Here is a 24,157-nt window from a genome sequence, read left to right as displayed (position 1 = left end):
GGATCAACAAACAGATAGATAATACATGCAAGCAACCTTTTGACCAGCTGCGATTTGTAAGAGGCAACCAATTTCAAATGTGTTATTCTAGAATATTTTGAGAAATGATACGAAACATATTTAAATTGATTTGAACAGTTACACATTTAGGAGCAACATATTTAATTTTAACCAGACCTATGCTTTAAATACAAACCATTATGTCATCATTTAATCTCTAAGGGTTTCCTGTTTTGGAATGCACAGACAAGAGACAGACAGGAGCTTGTCAGATAGGCAGTCAGACAGAGAGTGATGGGGCTGATGTTAAAAGCTTTAAAAGCCTCATTGATTTTAGACTTCTGGCTTTGTATCTAGTTGCTTTACATACATAAACATGCATTATTCATGAATGCTTTGTATCAACAGTCAACAGTAGAAACCTGAAGAAAGGTGATTTTACATGATGTTCACAGTAACACAGCATGTGTTGTGCAGTCTGCGAACACAGAAATGTATGTGTCAGCAAAAAAAAGAAAAGACTCCTTCTGTCTGGACAGCGCTGACCGGAGGTCAGAGGTGAGAGGTCACAGAGAGTGACCCGGATAATGACACACACACACACACACACGCAGCTGGCCTGCTGCCAGGACAGTGTGTTACTACTACAGTCCAGCAGGGGCACTGTTACACAGGCATCCAAGCTCTCCTCTCCTCTCCTCTCCTCTCCTCATCTTCATTAATAGTACACATTAATGGCGCTGCAGACAACATTCTGTCAGCACCATCCATCCATGTGTGTACTTTGTACTTGAAAACTAGATTACAGCCTGCAGATTACAGTGTAACTGTTGTGTACATGTGAGGTTTCAGTAAAATAATTACTGGGTACCAATTAGGTTAGCGAATGAGGGAGTAACAAATTTAACTCATTATGTTTTTTAATTGAATATAACCTCACAAAAAATAACAAGTAAATGACATTGTAAAAACTCTGAAGGTATGACTTATTGACTGTGATTATTGTTAACGTGGATCAAAGCAATGGGCCGGATCAGGAGCGAGTTGGGCCTGCTGGGCCTCGGTGAAAGTATGCAGGTTTAAAATACTGTATACAGAATCTCCATTCTAAATTGTGTTGTTCAGAGACAGTAAAGGTATTCCATTTATTGGACACTATACAGGTTAAAAAGTACTGTTTTCTTCACTCAAGAAAACAAAGAACTGAAAATGTCTTATTATGGTTAAAGGACAGTCACTTTTTCATTGTATTGGCAAAGTTCTAGGTCCCTCTTAAATTTCTTAAAGTACCATGCTCTCCCTGTGCTCTTTTCTCAGAAGGCCGATAGATACCCAGCCAGCATTTTATGCATACCCTCTATAATTGCGTACTCTGTCATTAACAGGCTGTGATCTGTTAACGTATAATGATTGAGAGGATAACTTTTTTCTCCTCTCCATCTGACTCTGTCCCTCCCCTCCTGTTGTGATCAGCGCAGAGGGAGGTCTTCTTTCACCCACAATGTTGTCACTGTCCGTCTCTCTCTCTCTCTCTCTCCTCATGCTCATCTGATCTCGGCACACTGAAAGAAATGTGTGTATGTGTGTGTGTGTGTGTGTGTTTATGTATTCATGCTGCTCCGCTACTTCCTCTGCCTTCTTCGCTCCGTCTATTTTCGTTCTTTACCAGAGTTGCTTTTTTTTTCTTCTCCTAAATATCTGTCACCCCATCCACCCCTCCTTCCTCTTTCCCCTTCTCTCTCCCTCTCTCTACAAGCCCACAAAAAAAGCCATACCATTGGTTGCTATGGGATCCGGTTGCCATGCAGCAGCGAGGTTTTCACGTGGTCCTCGAGTGTGTGTGCGTGTCTACTGTAGCGCGACAGAGTCTGGATGTCATGTTGATGGGGGGCAAGAGGGGGAGAGGTGTGGAGTCAGGATGTGAGGTTTCAGAACTGGTCGCTGCCATCTAGTTAGGCCCAGACACCTGACCCATATACCAACTGGCATACACAGACACACACACACACACACACACACACACCCTAGAGGACGGAAAGCTATCGATCATGTAATGTAGGACCAAGCTTGATCAGTGGACATACACCCAGCTGTGTGTCAAAGCCACTTGAAGACAGACTCAAACACTCCTCCGTCATCTTATGTTTGGTCAATGAGGCTTTGTGTTTAACCATAGGCTTTTGCGTTGGTTGTGTAGAGAAAGGTAAGTCGGGTATAACGGAGACGTACGTTGATGGAGAGCCATCTAGGAGAGGAGAGACGGACGGGGGCAGAGAGAGAAAGAAGAAAAAGAGAGAGTGCTATTGACCAGAGGCAGAAATCGATAAGTAGCCTGTCGGGATAAGGCAGTGAATTCGGCTGTCATGACTCCCCATCGGACAGCCCGTCCATCCGAGAGCAGTTTTTTTTAACACAGTGTGACTAGATGAAAGAGAGAGTTTGGGTGGATTCTTTTGGCAGAGCGGATTGGCTGATCAAAATGTATCAGGCGGCCCTTTCAGCAGATGATTGGATAGCTTGTGTTTGGTTTAGCAGAAGTCACGGCGGCGGTGATATAACATGATGATGGACCGCAGTGAATGAAACCTCCACACGGAGCATGTAGAGTAAACCCACACTGAGGTTATCCAACTGTGTCTTTGCAGTAAACGAGTCAGCCTTTGACGATGACATAACTCTTCACAGAATACATCTGAGTACGTGCGCGATTTACTAATATGTTAAGCAAAAGCTGCACTCGTCAATATTTTAATTCAACAGGGATTTATTGTGAAAAGCGGCGCCAGCACTGTTCCAAGCCTTACAAATGTGGGGTTTGTTTAAGAGTCTTTCAGCTAAATTTTTTGGTTTAAAAGCCTGCAACTCAGATAAATGATATTAAACGTTAAAAGATATTTACCTTCAGGAGTCAGAGACCAAAAAAGAGAGAGTGAATACTGGACTTTCATTCATTGTTTAACTGGATAGAAAACATAATAATGGAAGTACCTTAAACCCACATGATATCTAATGGCCAGTGGGGGGTAACTCCACTGATTTCAAAAGAAAATAAATACATTTGTATGTAAGCTTATGAGAGAATTACCCTTCTTTTATCTTCTTCTGGTCTATTACCTCAGTGAACAGTCTTCTTCAATACAACATGATGTCAATTTTATAAATGCTGGCACACTGAGAGTAAAATGGATGACGTCTCTACCACGGCACATCCTCAGTCGGATCCCATCAGGATATCCTCCCGAGCTCCACCCTCTTGTCCAAGTATGGTCAAACAAAGATGGCGACAGCCATATTTCCTCTGTCAAGTAGCCCAAAAATCAGTTGGTGATGTCACGATGGTTTACACGTCAGAATGAGAATGATAATCTGAATTCCTCTTATTGCATTCATGCATTCATTCCTTGCTCTCACACTAGGTGTCACAAAACACTGCAGATGAGTGCTGATGTTACTCAGTATCTGCTGGATGTATAAAGAAGCAACTACATGTTGAAACGTGATAACGTGTCAGTGTTGTCTTTTAAGCTTGTTCCGTTGCCAAAATGTGGCCTTAAAGAAGAGAACAAGTGATGCAGGTTTAAGAAGCGTTTGTCCTCTTCTGAAAGTACCGTGTCGAGTTTTTCATTAAAAATGTGGGTTTCACATCAGGTCATACTCCAAACATGCACTCCATTCTGAACAGTTAGATAATGCTAAATTACACAGCGGTCATTCGATGTGTTGTGGACACACACACCCACACAAACATGCACACGTACTCTTTGAGGCTTTGGGTACAGGCCTAGAGCATGTGGTATGCTGGATGTGGAACATACCAATGGTGGAAATGATGCCATAGGAAGTTGTTGGTTTTTAATTTCCTCTGCTAGGCTTAGTCACAGTGAAGAATAACAAGAAAACAAAACTTTATTTATTAGTCATGTGTCATTTTACATACTACTATTAAGGGAAACATTACTTGCAGTATATAAGTCAGGGAAAATAAGTAATGGACTTAAATGTTGTGAAAATGTAAATGTTGAAAGTATTTATTCTTCCAGTATTATCTTTGTTTGGTCGACTGAGAACGCACTCATTTCTGAAGTGAATTCAACAAAGCAGCCCTTTCAGAGTTTTGACGCAGCTGTCTTGCAGGGTTCGTACCTTCATGAGACAAAGAGCCAAAGAATAAAGTAACAATCAAACCTTTATAGCCTGATCCGTCTCATTCTCCTTCAAGCAGTGACAAAAATAAATGAAAGCTGTTATCACAGAGATCCTTCCTTCTGCTTAAACAATGCAAGCTCTCATAAGACAAGTACACCTGGCCTCTCATGTCTTTTCTCCTTCCTCCAAAAACAGGAGTCTGCTAAATTATGTGTTTTAGCGCTAAAAAAAAAAACAGGAACTCTCAACATAGTCCCTAGAATAAATATGGCAACGTATGTTTCTCCAAACCACAGATGGGTTGAAACTTTAAATTTCTTGACGTTGCAACATAATGTTTCTTTTGGATCAGTTTTGTGTTGTGTGATTGTTTTGTGCCTGTGATCTGGTTAGGTTAGGCACAAAAAGTACCTGGTTAGGGTAAGGAAAAAATTATGTTTTGCTGTTGGGTTAGGGGTTAGGGTTATTTGTCTGTTTTTGCTGAGTCTCCTTCCTAGCTCGGTGTCGGACTTGGGTCATTAACCCAAAGTGTTAGTATATGACAACCTAGAAATGAGACTCAGCCCTGTGATGAACTGTTGTACCCTGCCATTTACCCCCCCCCCCCACCCATCCTGCAAAGGATAAGACGGAAGGATGGATGGATGGATGGATGGATGGATGGATGGATGAATAGATGGAAAGAGACACAACAATCTACACATCTTTCTCAAGAAACTGTTGCATTTAATTGTGGCAGCTGGGCTGGAGCTCTCACAGGGAGGAGAAGAGGATGCTTAATTTAAGTGGCACAGTTGATATATAAAATAAGAGGCAAACATAACATGAGCAAATAAGCAGTGAAGAGAATATCCATGTGTTTGCCGTCCATGTGAGCCTATGCTTCATTTTAAAAGCAGCCACATGACTGGCGGAGTATTGAGGGCAAAAAATAAACAGTGCTATGTAATTAAGTCTTTTGTCGTTGAGTTGGCTCACCTTTCTCCACTTGACTTTACTGGGTCAGATTGTTTTCGATTGTCACCCAGTGTCCTCGGTTAAAATGGGGCCTAATTACCTGAGCACGGTATTGGAGTAAGAAAAACTGCGAGGGACAACAACTCTAATTAACATCCTCAAGACGAATGACTTGCGTAGATATCACACATCATTTACTGTGGTGATATTACGGTTTCCAGTCAGGGTGCAGTAAGTAGGTTATTGTTTGTTACTGGAAGCATGTGTGCGCTGGAGGCCCCGCAGGCCACTGGCACATAGGAAGATTGCTTATTTGCACACAGAGTTAGATTATTGAAAATTTGTAACCCCACTGATAATTAATTGTAGTTGTAAATTGTGTGTGTGTGTGTGCATGTGTGTGTATCGGAAGGAGCCTAATTTACATTCAGACAGCGTTGGTTAAAATAACAGGCTGTTACGAAGTCACTGAGGCATGGTGGTTGTAAAACCACAGAGTCTGAGATTTAACATGTTTGCACACACACACACACACACACACACACACACACACACACACGGCACAGACAGCGTAATTAAGTTTCTCTGTTTCTGCACTAAAAGGTGGAATGGCTCACTTGAACCATGTGCCAGAGGGCTTATTTATTGTGAGCAGGAAGTGTGTCTGCTACCACCTGGTTGGTGAGCTCATCATGTTTCATAAGTACACAGCAGCTTTAATAGGCTTAGGGTTCGTGCCTGCCCGGTAGACAGATACACACACTCAGACAGATGAATATGCGTGGCCAAGCAGATGCCTGCACACACGCAGGCACACACATGCACGATACAGCAGATAGAGATGACATCTACACAACCTTCCTCTGATCAGCTAAAAATTCCAGCCCTTTTTGTCTTCCTCTGAGGATTCGTCTTCCCCTTTCTTCACCTATTTTTAGATTCCTTTCTTTCTCACCCTCCTCGTCTTTCCTGCGTGTGCATCTCGCTCCTGCTGCAGTGCAAAGGAAAAGAGAAGGAGGACAAGTTAATAACGATGGAGATTAAAGGTCGATAGATTACAGAGCGGAAAATGAGGTGCTTTTACCTTTGCTACTCATGCTAATAAGCCGACTTTATATTATCTTTAACTGGAGACGTCAGAGGGTGTCTCGTAGACCAACAGAGATGGGGCCTATGCAGTCGTTTTTGGCGTCAAATAGTTGCCAAAGCAGAAAATTAGATCTAATGTAGATAGAGAGTCGTGGCATGAGATTTAATGAGTCGACTGGCAACATTAATATCACAGTGACATTTGTGTGTGGGGTTTCATCTGATTTTGTAAATGTCACAGTTGCTGTTGCTATGCACCGTTAAACAACAGAAAAGCACCGCACTGTCCAGAAATAATGATATGATGTCATGACAGAAAGTCACGTGTTCGAGTCTCCTCATCGTCTCTTCTGCTCAACTTTTATTTCTTGTTTCCCAAAGTTTCCCAACCGTCCCAAAGGTTCTCATTAAACCAAAACTGCACAGCGTTGCTTTTGTTGTTTGTGAGTGCGCGTGTGTCGAGGGCTCAGTTCAGAGTGTTCAGATCTGTGTAGCTGCACAACATCGTAAATATTTGTTTGTGGTGAATGTGTGCTCGTTTACTGACAGGTTTCCCCCCTCTTGGGGCCATTTAAATACATCAGAAACCCAATCAGAATAATAAGGCTTGTGAAACGAATAAATAAATAAAATGGAAAGAACTGATGATAAGCATAAAGGGAGAGACAGATGCTCTTCGCTGCGAATGAGTGCTGTGTCTGTGACAGACACATGAACAAAGCGAGCGCGCAACAAGGACGTTTTGATCCCTCTCAGTCTCATCTATTGTTGATCTCTAGCCCTGGGTGTTGCAGGGGGTAAACAGCTTAGGGGATGAACTGGCTTCATGGGAGGCGAGAAATGTGTGAGAAGATAGCATTAACACACACCACTGCACTGAGTTACAGTTTCTCCAGGCTCTGCTCTCGCTGCCTATTCACTCGCCCGAACCTCTAATGTTCAGGCTCTAATGTCTGGACCCAGTTGCAGCTGCACCTGGGCTGACATCAGAAGTTGCCTCAACTCCATCCTGAGTGACCTTTTGCGAGCAGATTCTAATTCCCACAGCGTCAAAGAGGCACGTACACTTATACTTAGTTGTGCGGCCGTGTGCGTTTTGGTGCGGGATGTGTATGTCTGTCCCTAAACCCCTGTGCCAACGGGCCTTTTAACCTTCCTCACCAGCCATCTCTTCAAGTTCAGGGATGTCATTTTCTGAGAGCTCCATGCAAAACCTTCGTAAAGTCTCAAGGTCAGTTTCTCCTTCATGTCTACACCTATGTTAGACCTTAATCCCCAGACCCGTCGTCTCTAGAGACGACACTCCATCACTCTTGCTCGCTTGACTTCTAAAAGTCCTCCCCCATTCCTCTCTCACCTCAGCTCCTGTGCTGCTCGGCATCACTTGTCCCAAGGTCCCGATCATCAGTTCTCTCTCCAAACCACACCGCCAGTTTCAGTTCCAACTTTACATCCAGCCCTTTATCTTCTTTATACCCAATATTGATGGTTATCCGTACAAAATGAAGATGTGTGTGGTGGACATGTTGCTGTGGGTGCTAGTGAGGAAGTGGTAAGGGCTGACAGTGTGCATGTGATACACAGGAGATTGACACCAGGGACAAAGATGTGAATCCTGAATTCCGAATTCCGAGAAAAAAAAGCACTTCATGCATGGTTTCAGCTGATTGCCATTAATGTAAACACCGCTTGTCTTGTACTTTGAATCACCATTGACTTGAATCAGCACAATCTTTAATTACCCTCAACCATATGCTGTTGGGCTTGCTAGACAACCTTCTTGACAGACACTGTCACACTGCGTTGTGGTGAAAATGGAATAAATGAATGAGCTGACTGTGTTTTCCGTGCAGTAGTGTTGTTTGTCAGGTCTTGGCTTTAGTCTTTAATCTAGTCGCAGCTTTATATCTATCTTTATCCCTGAAGGTTCTATCCCCACAGTAACCCTCGACCTTCAGCCCCCACCCTTCCACATGGCAAAGCACCTGAGTGTGCTTTGACCTGACTTTTAACACGAGTGCGGGATTGAACAAACATCTGTTGGGGACGTACAATTTTCATAATATATACAATACATTTACTCTTAATCTGATATACAGTCAAGAGTTGATCTAAACAGTATGTTTAAGGCTTTGCAACATAAACCATAAACCTCTTGAAACTCCCAGCCCTTGTGCACGAACCGCTACACTAGATTTAATGCGACTGTTCATATAGAGTGAGTCACAGGTCAATTCTCACCACAAAACTGCACCTCGTGGTTGTCGGGAACAGATAACTGATAAGGTTTCCAGCTGTTTTCCAGCTTGAAATCGGGGAAGAGAAACCGAAACATGGCAAGCTGCTATATGTCCAGGTGCTCATTCAGGTGTGGACTGAGGGTTTCAGTCATTTGAAAAGCAAGTACTTAATCATCTTTTGGGAACTCTGCCTGCTGCATTTCTACGGCCTGCCCTTCAGCATCCAGCGCTGGGAAGCAGCACTCTCCGTCATGTCCAGTAACGCCCCTGTGGAAACATACTACCAGGCCGAGTTCCAGTCCTCACGTTAAACACATCCTCCAGCTCCAGTGCCTGTCCCCAGGCTACAGTCCCACTTCCTGGCCTCTCCCCCAGTGCACTCTTGACCAGTGCGCCCATAGCAGATGGAGAGCAAAGAAAACTGTGTCACCACCAGCCATGACTGGCTTAATCACCCCTCCCCTTTCCTCTTTCTCTCCGCAACTCTCTCTCTTTCTGTCCACCCACTCCCTTCTTCCCTCACTCCCAGGATTTGGAGCATCAAACATTGATTTGGCTTTATTTTTAGAGCAGCTGTGAGCGTACATGCGTGCGTGTACAGTGTGTATCTGCACACCAGACGCCCATCCATGCTGGGTCGTGGGCAGTTTGACTGTGTTTGGGTGCATCACCGTGCGTGTATCTGCGAGTGTGTCAGGGCTCCTTTTTCCAAGTTAATCCCTTAAGAAGAGGTGTGGTTCTGTTTCCTCGCGCTGCGCTCCCTCTCCTCTCTGTCCCTCTCTGTGAGCGCAATATCATCACACGCTCTCTCACTCCTCTCCTCCTCTCATCTTCTTCCTGTGCTGTTGTTACCGCTGTGGCCGCTAGTGTGAGGGACTTCTCTCCGTCTCAGCCTGTCATCTGTGCATCTCCTCTCATCCGCCGTGGTTCCTGTGTGAGATGAGTTCTTGTGGCGAGATGGGGGAGGCCATCGAGCTCAGGTGAGTCAAACGCAGAGGAAGGTGGTGTGGAAAGTGTGTCGCCGTGGGTGTGTGATTGTTAGGCAGCTGGCAGGTGATGTCCAAACAAGCCACTTTTTGTGCGTCTGTGCATACGTTTATCGGTTTTCTGCGTGTGATTGAGCACCTGGGTGCATTTTTGCTTGGAAACTGGGTCGACTGTTACCGTAGCAATCAGCACCTTGGGCTGTTTTTTCTCAGCCTCACCTCTTTTTTCTGTCCATCAAGTTGACCCTGTTTCACCAAGGCAGACATCTGCAGGCTCTATAGAGGTCAACGGGAGATCTGGGGTTTTCATGATAGCTGCGGTTTGTTGTTGTTGTTATTGTTGTTGCTGCTGTGGTTGCTGTTGTTGTCAGGTTATTGGCTACGGGGGGAAATTCTCAGTCACTGCCAAACTGATAATAGGTCTAGTCCAGCCTGTATCCACAGGGCTCATAGCGGCTAATAGCCTTAGCAGATGCATTAGCCCCCATGCCCATATGGAAGAGATTAAACCTGCTAAATTGATACAAACGCCCAACATTTTTTCTTCTCACATAGCGGCAGTGCCTACACATGTTTGCGTGTGCACATACGTGTGTGTTCATATGTGCGTACACCTGCCGTAAACCGTTTTTACTCAAGATTTGTGTTCCTAAGCCTCGTCAAGCTGACAGAAGAAGGGACAGGTTCGCTTAAATCCCCTCCCGAATTCAACACTTCCTCTCTTTTTCTTCCTCCCTCTGCCCTCATGATTATATAATTGAGAAGGACAGCTCTCGCGTGTGTTGCAAAAAAAAAAAAAAAAACACAAGAAAAGAACGAAGCAGTGAGAATAATGTGGATGACAGAAACCCAGGAGTGAAACGAGGACAAACGAAGAACAGCAAGAAGGAGACTCAACAGGAGGGAGATGATGAGAGGAGGGGTGTGAAAGTAGAAGTTTGAAGAGGGAAGAGTGAAAAATGGGAGGAGGGTTGAGAGGAAACTGTCAGGGAAATGTGGATTTATTATGGACAAAATATGAATTTCCCCCCCTTTTCAGCAGAGGAATCTGATTAAAAATAGAAAGACGATCATGATACTTGGTCGCTATCATTACCTGAACTTGCAGAATAGCATATTATATGAAGCGCCGGGGCTCACATCAGAGAGAATTATTTCAACGCTTTCAAAATGAGGTTTGACTCGAGGAAACGGACATTAAGGGGCCGGAACGGAAATGAAGACGATATGAGGAAAGAGAAATATAATATACACAGTGAACTTGCCAAAAACTATGAAAAAAGTGAAGGTAAACTCTGCTTGATTTGACTGTGAGAGTTCAGTGGTGTATGCGTCACTCTGCATTCTTCTCTGACCCAAGAGTCTGACGTAGAATCTGCACAATTCAAAGCTCAAGGGTGGGGTTGACAAGACATTGAGAAATTACTGCAACAACAATGGGTTCTTCAGCCTGGGAACACTTGAGTGAGGTCATAATGTGTTTTTAAATCATGTGTGGCGTTTTTTGAGATCACCTAAGTGAACTTGGCAGCTTCAGAGTCCTAAATGTTCCCTAGTCTAGTGGCCCATTGTGTTTCATGTGTGTTTTTTGATGATCTTTTGAAGCGACGCCTGTAAAGAAGTGACACTTTTGGGGCACTGGTCTGAACACGCTCAGGTTATTCTGCACAGTCTCTGGTTTGGGAGCCTCGTCTCCCACCCTGGAGATGACATTGGGCCACGCGCCATTCTCTATCATATCGGAGACGTGTTACATACGATAGAACCGGCCTTGCACCTCTGGTCTAGACTGATAGGAGAGAATACAAAGTGGGAACACAGCACGACAATATGATACTGCAGCATATCGACGAGACTGCTCCACTTCATGCCTCGCTGCACTGCGTTTAGATTAGCTTCCGCACACACACAGACTGTTTTAGTCACAGTCGCAGACACGCGCGCGCATGCATTCATTAGTGGACGTGTTTTGACACGGATGTGGGCACACACATGTCACACACGTATGAATGGCATACACAGGCACACGCACAGACACGTAAAAGCTAGCGTGGTCCGTGCCCTCTTTGCCTGCTGTTCCAAGGGCAGAGGGGGATTTGGATATTGTTATGTTAATCTGCCTTTCTTTTGTGTCTTGGAACCCATTCAGACACACACACGCGCATGTGCACACACACACATGCACAGGCACATAGGTACCAGCACTTTCATGGACAGACTTTTGGGAACAAATGCAATGTATTCAATGATGTATAGACCGAAGGACAAGAATACTTGTTGCAAAAAACAAAGAGACAGGAAGCGAGTTGCTCTGCAGGAACACAAGCCACACACACACACAGGCACACACACACACACACACACACACACACAGACACACACACACACACATACACACACACACACAAATCTTCCCCTGGCTTAACTTGGGTGGGTGGGAATTGAAACAGTGGCAGGAGGGGCAGTGACACAGCACCGTGTTAAGCCTGGAGGAAGAGGATAATAGGTGCAGGAGCTGTGTCCGTTTCCCGGTGTTCATGTGACATTGCGCGTGAATGTGTGTGTGAGCGCAGCACACACAGGCGTCTCCTAGGCTTTCGCACACACTCTCTCTGCAAAGCTAACATAATGTCAGTTGAAGTTTCCCAGCTAAATCCTATTTGCCGAGAAGACGGGGAAGCAGATAATTTTAATTGCAGGATGTTTTCCCAGACTCTCAGCTCCAGCACACGGCCCCTCTCGGTCCCATCGCTTGATTTGTGGCTCGAGCGAGTGAGGCCGGAAGAGCGGGGAACATGATGTATGCACGTAGATTGCATGTACGTGTGGAAAATTAAGAGAGTGTGCTCATGTGTGCTACAGTGTCTTGGAGCATTATCTACAGTCCATGACTAGGGTCGTCTCTGGACAGCCGTGTGGCTACATGGACCCATCCATCTTCACTGTGTCGACGTCTCATTTCATCACCAGGACTTCTCTTAGTGAACCCGTCTCGTCTAAAGGTTGACACAGTTATCTTATAATACGTTTTGCAGTAAGACAGCTGACTCCGTTGTGTCAAGATTACGGATGCCGATGCCTCTCTCTCTGTTTGCTTCGCATTTTGATTTAAAGTGATGCAGAATGAGCTGAAAGGGTCATTTCTCTTAGAAGCAAGTCCCTCGGTACAGCTGAAGTGCCGACGCAGCAAAAAGCGCAGGATTGTCTGGCAAGAAAGTCTAACTTGCTGCAGTGCAATGCCAAAATGCTGCAGCGACCAATCAAATACATGCAAGTGCCACAATTATGCCTTATGTCTGCTGTTGTTTATACGAAGAAAAAATAAAATGATATCTGCTGGGTGATCTACAGTGTTTCGGCACTTATTGTGTGAGTCCAGTGAACTTTCTTTTTTTGAGGGAAACAGTTCCCTCAGTCTGTTATCAGATATTGAGACACTGCAGTTGGTGATAAATTAATTCAAAACTTTGTAAATAGACCTTCATGTTTATTTGGGTTTGTTTAAGTCACTCATGCGTTTCCTCTGGGTTCTTTGTGTTATATCGAGTCTGCAGACTTCGTGCTGAGTCAAATGAACCGAGAAATGACTCTGCAAGTGCTATTTCCTCCCATAAAAATCCAAATTTATTAAATTTGTTAGTGCTGGTGTGCTCCTGGATATTCAATTATTTGCTGACAATAAAGATAGACAGTGAGTGTTTCTCTTCTCGCAAGGGAACATCACTAAAATGAAGTCAGGCTTTACAAGAAACAGGAGCAATATCATGATCATTACCGGCCGTCATTTACAATTTCACCTTTTGACCTTTCAGGTGCCTCAAGTTTGATTGATTTAGACAGCGTGACTAAACTGTTTACTGTGGCTCATGATCTAGCTGCTCGTGTTTTTATGGCCAAATATGATGTTGCCAAAAATAGGACACACTCTGGATGATTTAGCTGCGAAAAAGTAATTGTCAGGAGAAAGATGTTTTCAAGGGTTAAACACGTCCACGGTGCCATTTTCTGAAGACTTCTGGAGGCTCTTGATCAGGGTTATCATTCATAATGCAGAAAATGTCCAATATTGATCTCTAGTATCTGTCATTCCCAGCTGGCTGCAAACACGCAGGAGCTTTCTTGCCAAAAGCTCATATTCTGCTCTCACATCATGCACATGCAGCGTAAAACTTCTCCCTCTTCCAGCTGTGAGCGTAAGTCACTCGTCGCAGACAAGTTTTGATTTCAGAACAAACTGGTGGTGAGAGAACTGATCCTGGATCAGCGGGCTGAGTCACCTCTTCATCCAGTCATGTGATCACATCATGATGACACCATCTCTCGCTCAGGCTCCATTCACCTGTTGCTGTCATAATAACACTAAATTCCCACGCTGAGTCACAGACGGCCATTCACTCTTATTATGCAAGTTGACCACCAGTCACACACACACACACACACACACACACTCTGCCTGTAATTATATCAGCTTTCTGTAATGCTTCACCCTGACCAGAAGCCCCCCTGAATGATCACATTACATTAGAGGATCAGAGGAAGGACAGGACGTGCTTGTGTGTGTCTCTGCCAGTCAGTGTCAATCAAATTGACATCTGTATGTAACCTTGTTGTCCTTATTACTCCACACACACACACACACACCCTTGTCTTACTTTTTATTCATCTATTTTCTACTCCTTCCTGCAGACACTGACACTGAAAAAATTAAAATCATTTTTTAGACATTGCGTTAGTACAGTTGGAAATAATTTCATCAATTACGTGTTACACGCATCATTTGAAACAAATTTCTTTTTCACTTTTGGTTTCTTACTACTTGTGTGCTTCTGGATGTTTCAATTTCTTTTACTCACCGTGAAGGTAGACTTCCTTTCTAGTCCTCCTCCCGTCCCCTTCGTCAAATTCAGAAACCTTCACACAATGCAGGAAACACACCGGGAAATGTAATTCCACACAGACAGAACGGACCTGCATTGAAATATTGCATTTTACAGTCTGGAAAATCATTCAAGGACATACCTCTGTTTTATGTCATATGCTGTTATGAACAGTATTGACCGGTTCTACAGCATGAGCACTGCATGAAAAATACAGTGCTATGGATTGTGGATCGGCCCTGAATTCCAATGAGAGACAGATATACGAACCCACCGACCTCTTTTTATAGAGAGGACGTAGTTTATGGAGCTAGCTGAGGTCCGTGTGTGTGTGTGTGTGTGTGTGTGTGTGTGTGTGTGTGTGTGTGTGTGTGTGTGTGTGTGTGTGTCTAGGAGAAAGACAGAGACAATAGTCACAGTGGGTGCCAGGCTGATGGTCAAACACATGGCTCTGCTTCAGCTGTCACTGTATATCACTGTGCACCCGCTCACTCGCACTCCTAATCTCGACAGAAAGGACCATTACCGGTGTAGCGCGGCTGCGTTTGCCCCCTCTCTTGTAGAAAAGTATGGTTCGCAAGCCTCCTACACACTGTACCACGTACAGCTCTCGACTGATCTGTACGTGCTGTTGCTAGAGAGGCTTTGCATTCGCTCCCTGTGGCTGCCGCACGATCACAGACTGTACATTGCTGTTCTGCTCTCTGCTGCAGTGGGTCCCCTTGTTTGTGTGGAAATGACTTATTGATGTCGTGACGGTGATGGTGAATAATTCCGGGGGATTGCGTTGTTTTCCCGGCCGCGATATTGGCGTGGAAAATTAAGCTCACCGCTCGTCTGTACCGTAGTATTGGTTTAATCTAGAGATTATGCTTATGTGCTGTTTGCTAAAACTCAGACAAAAAAAAACATTTAGATCAGTTTCCTCTTTGTGTGTTTGGTGGAGGGATTAGCTGTGGACGGTTTTGGCCGAGAGCAGGAAACAGCTTACTAGAGAAAAATCCACCTTAAAACAGCAGCAAAACCTTCTAATGAACATGTTGTGTCCATGTTACCTGTTATCTTGTTGCCAGTGATTAGGACACAGTATCTAAAGAGTTACCTTACCTTTTGGTCTGCCACATTTGTTTTCTGCTGGTTGGCTCAATAGTTAGCTGCTTGCCAGCCAACCAGTTGTTAAATCAAAATGCTTCTGTTTTTATTTTAAATTCGATTATATTATAAATACATTGTGTAAGTTTGAGCACTTTATTTGGAAGTGTTGGAAGACTTCTTTTGACAAAACTTTGTTTCCAGTTCTTTTGCTGAGCTAGGCTAAAACCTCTTCAACCTATGCACTGAACGCCATGGCTGTTTGTAAGCATATTGGGTATAATTTGTATAAGTCAGGATGCAAGTCTTTCAGATTTTTGAGTCACATGGCTAATGAGTGATTTAGTTCAAAATGTTCAAGTCCTAGGTTCTTATTTGTCAATCTTAAGTCTGTCTAAATTTACTCTAATGATCACTAATTAAATTGAGATCAATTTTGTCCCCCAGCTGCTGGTAAGAACACAAGGACATTCATTCCACACTGAATTGTGCATGTGTGTAATACGTCTGCCTGTCGAATACAGAGCCGACAAACAGTTTTGTTCCAGGAAGGAGCGCTGACCTCACAGGAGCTCGCATCTCTCTCTCTGCCTGTCACTGTCTGAGCTACACACACATTCATACGCGCTCCTGCACAGCCCCGTCAACCTCTGCAATAAATAAGGCCATCCTGTCCTGGGTCAGCCTTCAGTCTAAACACAAATGCCCTGGTTTATCTCTGCTACGTCACACTCCTTTATTTTTTAATCACACACACACAAACACAGACCACCTGCCACTTGCCATGTGTGTGTGAGAGAAAGAGGAAGAGAGAGACAGTTTTGGATGATAGTAAGAGTTAGTGTCCCTATCCGGGTCATCCAGTGACAGTTGAAGTCTGCAGGGCCCAGAAACTGGGTCAGTTTTCTCTGTCAATGTGTGTGTGTGTGCGCTTGTGTTTGTGTCAGCTAATGCGCCTTTGTCCAATGTGTGTTGGATTTTATTCAATTAACTAGATCACTGTTTGTTGTCTGCCATTAGCCCAGAGATGAGTCACCATTACAGAGACATTTAAAGCAGGTCTTAAATGAACGGGGGAGAACACTTGTTTGTGTTGCCTGTTTAACCCATAAGAACCCAGACCCATTTTTCCTTAAAGGAAAATTATTTGGGATATACCACAGACCAAGTGGACAACATAGAAAACATTTCTGATGTTTTTTTCAGAATAACACTTTTTAATACCAAAGATCTGTGTTGTTACATATATGTTACATTGGGCGTTAGTGGTAAACATATTCCTTATCTGAAAATAAGTAAACCTGACAGTTTTTACTGCTTGTTAACATAAAATTGCCTTTTTATTTGCATTTCCACAACATATATCAAAGCTGTGACTTTAACAGCAAGGTTTCAGCAAGGTTTAACATAAAATTCTTCTTCAGTTTTGCTTTGCATCACAAAATATGCCAACTGCATCAAAATAAATAACACTGCCTATTTGGAGGCATTCACAACATGCTACCCCTTGTATGGAGAACAGAACAACAGGCCTAAAAACATAAATTGTGCAAAAAAATAGAACCCCTGTATCATCAGCACCATGTCTGAAACATTTTCTCAGTTCTTTCGTCTGTTTAGTATCTTTAGCCTTTTAGCCTAAGCCAGATGGGAAGACTTGAAACAGTTTCGTTCCTCAGTGAAGCAAAGACGCACATCACATTTCTCACAGAGAGTGGTGGTTGCATTGATTTTGCAGAGTTTGCAGCGGCCACGCTTGTCACATTTCACAGGCCAATGTGCAACTTGGTCAGTGCCAGTAGGTTCTGAAAACGATTACGTGACATGATGTCAGCCACCATTGGACACCTTGTGTCATTTTCCCAGTATGCACGATTTCCTGTCAGTTGGCAAAGACCCATGCGCAGGTAAAGGCCAATCATTATTTCCAGTTCTTTTACAGTGGTGTTAACATTGTTGTGGTTTGCAGATTTTTGTACACTTTACAAATTTGTTTGTTCCTTGAGTAATTCAAGCATTTCTGGTGTTATGAACTTTCTGAAGTACTCCAGAGGACTAAGAAGATTGTCTGGAGGTGTGACATGTGGTCCTTTAAATGTGCACTCAGGGGTTTCAAAAGGTTTCTTCCTCCAAGGATATTGTTTTTTCCCTTGGACAGTTCCTTGTTTTTGCTGATTTTGCTGCCCTGAATTCACATTTGGTTGTGGTACATCATCTGATGTACTTGATTCACTACTGTCTGAATCACCACACTCACTTGACTCGTCACTCTCCCTGTCTTGGCTATTGGGATTGTAAAGAGGGTCATCAGGGTCTTCATCTGAGCTATTGTCACATCCCTCAAACTCACTCTCATCTCCCAAGATGGCCTCAAGTGCATCCTGAAGAGTGTAGTGCTTGTTCTTTTGCATACTACAAATTAAATAGAAATGAAAGAATACAGAAGAACAAGAATAAAACATTTATATTTTTATGGTATCAGCATAGGATAGTAAAATTTTGTGAGCATTATGTACAGATTTGCAAAAAGTGTTCTGTAATACAAACCAAATACTTTTACATTTTATTTTTTATATTTCTATTTGTTCTGTACACTTTTAATTGACCAGTAGAACATATTTCAACTTAATATAACTGTTACAGCTAAATTAATTATTACCGTTTTTTGTTATTGTGACAAATAGGTCACATCACATTTTCAGTCGTATTTTAAGACTAAAAGCCCAATGTGACATATATGTCACAGCGATATTTCCGTAACTGGTTTGATATTACTTTCTTCAACAAATATGGTCAGACAAGGTTGAATGTGATATAGGACATGTTATCAAAGCATTGGAACTGTTAAATGTGTTTGAAATTACCTGTAGTGTTAAAAATCAGCTTTTTGAAATTAGATGCTTTCTTGAAATTTCCACACAGGCCATTCCAGTATTTTGGAGAGGCCACTTCCTGTCAGAGTCACATGACTGTCACATGGTCATCATACCAGGATGTTTAGTATATGTCACTTAGGGACTTAATGAGTTAAAGTCAGACATAAAGCTTTTTAAGGAAGAGACTGGTGTATTCAAAATGTTTGTTACACTGGTGTCACCGTGGGTTCTTATGGGTTAATTGAGTGTACATGCTTGAGTTGACTAAAATAGATAGCGTACGTAATAGAATCAATCACAAAGTTGCTGATGGTAAAAATGCTCAATCACAAGCCTGAAAACAACGGTGTAGCTAACTTTAGTTGTTGATAAATTAATCACTTATTCATTTCTAGATTGATTATAAAAGGTTTTGAGGCAATTCAACAGCTCAGGGGTTGTTCAGTACAACGTCGTATCTACTGCTGTAAATGTTTATAACAGTCTGTAATAAATTGATTTTTGTCCTATTCTAATGGGATAAGTTAACAAAAAGTTGGAACTGGTCCAAGGGGTTTCTCACAGCCTGGTTTAAGGAGAAAGATATGATGAATAACATCTAACAAAGGTCCCTGGGCAACAATGAACCAGGCACATTGTGGTTCATGGTTCATGGCTGCTTAACTACTGATGAAGCATCATAAAACTTTTATTATGATCTGAAGTCTGAGAAGTGAAGCCAATGCGGAAGTGCCTTAAAACTGCATTCTTTCCAATGGCCAACAAAGGATGACGCCACTGGTTTCAAACAGAAGTCAGACTGTATGTAAGCTTATGAGAAAATGACCCTGTTTGCAGCTTGATTTATTACCTCAGTACAATCTGTTTCTGAATGAGTGATCGCTAGTCACTAGCATTGCAGATTTTCCCCAGCTACAGCTTCTCGTCTCCAAAAAACCAACATGGCGACCTCTGTAATGCCAAACTTGGGGCTTCGTAACAGTAGTCCTCTAACCAGTGGGTCACGTCACAGTGGGTTGCTGTGTTGAGGCATCTAACTGAATGCTCATGCATGTCCACACGTTTTGTTTGTGACACCGGAGTAGTAAAGTGAAAAATGCACCTGCAAGAAAGAAAATGCTCAAGCTGATCGCTGTGCAAGTGAAGTCGGCATCACAAAGTCAGTTTCATGGCAACAAGTTCAGTGACGTGTCAGCAGTGAGAGTTATGGAGATAAAAACAATAACAAATGTCTTCAATATGTCAAAGAATGCCAGTGTCTTGAACAAAAACTCTGAAATGGAGAATTAATTAACTGGCTTTACTGTTGAATGTGTTTGTGCTTGTCAGATGGTTGTGTAAAACTGGTTTCAATAAACAGAACCACGGAGCATATGGCTTGTGCACATGTATCTGAGACACTTCACACTGTATGCAGCTGTAGTAGTGCCGACTTCTGATGCTTTCCCTTCCTCTATGTTTTTAAATGTGCTCTGAGTCACGCTTGACGCTTTGGCAAAACATGCCAGCTTTTGAGCTGCACGGCCAATAAATCAGTGCTTGAATTCGACGGAACAGAGCGAGGGAAACGGAGAGAGGTACATTGTGTCCATGTAAAGTGGTCAGCTCGCTGATGACTAAGCCAAGACAATCCCCTGTTGCTACACACACACGCACACACACACGCACACACACACACACACACACACACACACACACACACACACACACACACACACACACACACACACACACTTGAACACTTGCTCCACCTCTCACTGTCCCCTCCTCGTCTCCCCGGAGCTTCACGGACACATGGCTTACCGTAATGCAAGGTGGCAATGAGTCACTGTGTGTGTTTGTGTTATGTGTGTTGTGTGTATGTGTGTGTGTCCTCCTCCTCCTCCTCCTCCTCCTACTCCCCCCTGCTTGTAAGAGGTGTGTTTCTGATTGAGAAGAAGTGTGAGGGAGGAGTGTGTCCTGTTTTGCCAAAATCTGTGAGCCGCCGCTCGACACAGAACATCTGGATCAGGGAGGAACACTGTGTGTACGTGAGTGTGTGTGAAAGGGAGCGAGAGTGCCAAAGATATCAATCAGACTCACATCTGGCGAGCGCGAAACCCAGCTGGACACACATGAGTTCATGCAGTCTCAACATCGATTATGTGGAGGGATTGTAGAGGTGACACACGTATGAATGCAGAATGGCATCGATGTTGAATTTGTGGCGCTTCAGTATAGCTGATATTGCTCCGATTCAAAGAGGCACACACGCCCATACTGTTAATGACAATTGTTCCAACACACTGACAATTAAAATACCAAAAGCGAAAAAAAAAAAAAAAAAAATCCCCCACATTTTATTGGACTGCATGCGTAGGCGAACTCTTCTCGCTGAATTCATCCCTGTGAAACCCATTTCCTCACTTTCACATCGCCAGGGCTGCAGACATGCAGCTTCAGGCCCATTTATTGTCTCCGTCATCGCATCTTTCGCACAAGAACGGAGCAGAGAAGAGATCAGCGGTATAAACACCAGTGTGGAAGAAGAATGGGCAGGAACCTGCGGGGGGCGGGGGAGAAGCGAGCGCCGATGAAGGGAGGTCAGCTCGGGTGAACAAACTTGAAAGTCTACGCCATAACATCATTTGATTGTAAGTCGTCTCTCCCGCCATCCCCGCTGCAACAATACATTCCAGATGGCTGCTAGCTCAAACACTGGATGGAGAACAACTATGTGTTTTTTGGCAGCGGGCCTCTTGTTTGTGTAGTCTACACTGAAGGGCTGAAGAGTTTTGCGTGGGTTTATGACGAGAGCGGGACTTCATCTGTGCCATTGATTTATAGATTTATTATGATGTTTTCCATCCTCGCCTGCCTGCACGCCCGCCTGCCTGCCAGCCCACCCCCTCTGTCTGTCTCCTGTCTTCTCTGCTTCATGCAGATGTTTCTTGTTGTACGGGGTGAGGTCACGGCTATGTAAGGCCTTTACATGTTGCATGCTGGGTAGTGTCTCCACCCTAATGTGTCTCTCTATCACGGAGTGCTTACTACCAGGTTTCTGTTCACTTCCTGCTGCGCTGCTCAGCGAGAGGAGGACTATCGACTTGTATTCACGTGTGTTTTCAGTGCAGTCTGGCACAGGTCATGTTCTCATGTCACTCCACCATGAGACACATGCATGGACTTTATGTCGTATGTTTTTTTTCTTTTTTTTTAACAATAGTTTGGATATTTGATGGAAATACACTACACTAGGGTGGAATAAATGCCATGTCGTATCTGTCTGTTAAATTTGAAGCTACCGCCAGCAGCAGGTTAGCTCGGCTCGACATCATGACTGGAAACGGCGTGAAACGGCTAACTCTGTTAAAAAAAACATTAAGGAAATGTTTAATTAGTAAGAGATATTGAGACAATTTGATGTCTTACAGGAAATTGCATCTATCTTGGAGCCTCTAAATCAAATCAAAACAAAACACATAAGTAGCGTGGGATCCCGGGGGGTTTTGAAGCTACAGGCGGCCAAATGAAACACACCGTTTTCTCTGGGTTGTAACATTGTTGAAAATCTTTTTATAATATATCTTTAAGGCACAGTGTTGAATTAATGCCGCCCATGTGTCGTCTCACATATTTTGCCAGATGTTTGCTCATCAGTACATTACTCTGATTGCCCTCTTGGAGCTATATATTATTCGTATTCTTGTTGTTTTGTCTGTCCTTTTCTGTCCTCCCTCAGGTCAGCTTGTCAAAGCACACATCCCCCCTTACATTTCTGTTTTAATTAAACAGGATGACTGATGCATGATGGACAGGATAATTGGTTGTATCGCAATACAAATGTTCACACCTAATTTCTTTAAAAACATGTGTACAATATATTTTAGAATCCTTTGAATCTTTGACATTTCCACTAGAGTTATGATATGAGCTGCTAATAGTCTGGCAGAGTCGATGACCTCATTAGTGTAACTGTTTAATAGAAAAAGGCGTCCTGGAAATGCAATCTTCCAATAACAGAACATCATAAATTTGTCTTGACATTTGTTGAGCAGCCAAAAACGTGTTTACAGTTCCTTATTTAATCTTAAGCATTTAAGTGCTTGAACCCTCTTTTCACTTTACAAAATAGCTCAAAAGGAAAATGTGTGGGACGGTGTTTTCTTGATTCGAAATTTAATCGCACTAGGTATTCAACGAGTGTTGGCCACAAAAATGTAATATCTCTTGCGATCTCTGCGGTCTGAAGTGGATAAACATAATTCAGTTTCGTTGATAAAAAAGTTTGCCGGTCTGTCTTTAGTCTCTTTTTCTTCTCAAAGCAGCCGTCCCCCACACATTTCCATTGTATTACCAGTGGAAGAGTGATGGATGATCAGCAGGATAACTGTCTGTTCTAGCACTCATTTTCTCACCTCATTTCTCCGTTCCTCCGCTTCTTCCAGTCATTCTTCACTTGTCCCAGTACCCTCGGTTCAAATGATTTCATTTCTCTCTTTCCTGTGTGGCTTGCTTGGCATCAGATGCCAGTCCTGTTCGCTCACTCCCCCCACCCGTCCCAAACCATATGAGGGCAGTTACAGGGCATCCTATATTCCCTAACCACCACCTCCTTTCCCCCACCCTGTCCCTCACACCCTCCCGCCCCCCCACCCCACACCTCCCTTGTGGGGTATTACGCACCAGCCATACATACACACACATTCACACCTGCTGCAGCATTGCTGCTGCCAACCAGGTGCCAGTCATTTGGCGCTTGGCCCAGAAATGACTGGCACAAGCCTCGACATGTGTGTGCACGCCGGCTGCAGGAGGGTCTGTGTGTGTTTGTGTGTGTTTGTGTGTGTGTGTGTGTGTGTGTGTGTGTCTGGGCTTGGCCGAGGGTACATGCCTCACATGCCAGAAATGTGTAAAGCTACTCGATCTGTTGCATTCGAATACTCTGCAAAACACACATGTCTGTGTGTGTGTGTGTGTGCGTGTGTGTGTGTGTGTGTGGCGGGGGTGGGGGGTAATTGCAGACGCTTCCGGTACATCAGCCTGTGGCGCCCACCACCAGTAACTTAGCAGTGATGATGAGAAGTGATGTGTCGGTGTGCATATATATGTGTGTGTAAACCCAGACCTGTGGCAGAGCAGGAGGATTTCTCCCCTTCAGTGCGCTGCTAACATATGGACATTATATATCTTCAGTGTCATATTTGTGTGCATTTACCCCCTGTAAATGGCAGGATGGTGATTCATGGGCCAACCAGATGGTAAGAAAACAAGAATTCTCTTTACTCAGATTAACCCAAGATATATTGAAGAATGAAAGTGTTTAACAAAGATAAACATCTCCTGTGTCCCTACGCAGTTGTTATTCTATTTCCTAGCCCTGTGCCGCATCTCTTATCTGACAAGTGTGGCCGGAAAAAAAGCCTCAGAAGTAAACAACATGTAGAGAGACAAACAAGAGGTGGTTTGGAGGGAGAGGGCTCAGGAAAAACGGGAGGAAGATGGACAGTGGAGTCCAGTGTAAACCTTTGGCTGCTGGTGATGCAGTTAATTGAGTCCTGACAAAGACGGAGGATGCACATGAGGACAGATGTGTTTTTATTGTACAGCAGATCTTCTGTTGAGGGTGGGTGTGACTGTGGAGGAATGAAAACAGTCATTATCATTTTTAAGCAGGTCATGTTTTGATGGCGTCATATTTCATTATGCGGGGAAATTAGCATTGCTAAACAGGCCAGCGGGCTGAATGGTCTAATTAAGCAGCGCAGTGAGAATTGTGCGTGTTCAGGGAAGTATTGGAGTGTGTGTATGTGCGCGTGTGTTGATCAGTATTCACTCAGCATTCTTGATGTTTCTTGGAGAGATGAAAGCAAGCTTTGTGTTCATTAGTGTTAATGTTCTACCTGTGTGATTTG

General features: G+C 43.6%; 1 protein-coding gene across 3 annotated transcripts in view; it reads left to right on the top strand.

Annotated features, from left to right (window-relative positions):
• The window catches only part of numbl (NUMB like endocytic adaptor protein), a 64,257-nt gene that overhangs the window by 22,413 nt on the left and 17,687 nt on the right, over positions 1 to 24,157 (top strand). The window contains exon 1 of one of the 3 annotated variants that reach the window (XM_037086042.1): positions 9,184 to 9,412. The exons of 1 other annotated variant lie outside the window; for it this stretch is intronic. In XM_037086042.1, coding sequence (XP_036941937.1) covers positions 9,372 to 9,412 — 41 coding nt within the window. In that variant the 5' untranslated portion in view covers positions 9,184 to 9,371. Of the gene's footprint in view, positions 1 to 9,183; positions 9,413 to 20,825; positions 20,897 to 24,157 lie in introns of those variants that run through there. One more of the 3 variants, XM_037086053.1, reaches the window with a different exon arrangement.

The sequence above is a fragment of the Acanthopagrus latus genome, chromosome 2, assembly GCF_904848185.1.
Source record: "Acanthopagrus latus isolate v.2019 chromosome 2, fAcaLat1.1, whole genome shotgun sequence".
In the NCBI taxonomy this organism is placed as follows: domain Eukaryota; kingdom Metazoa; phylum Chordata; class Actinopteri; order Spariformes; family Sparidae; genus Acanthopagrus; species Acanthopagrus latus.
Note: the sequence above shows the minus strand (reverse complement) of the source record. Positions and strands in the feature narration are given on the sequence as shown.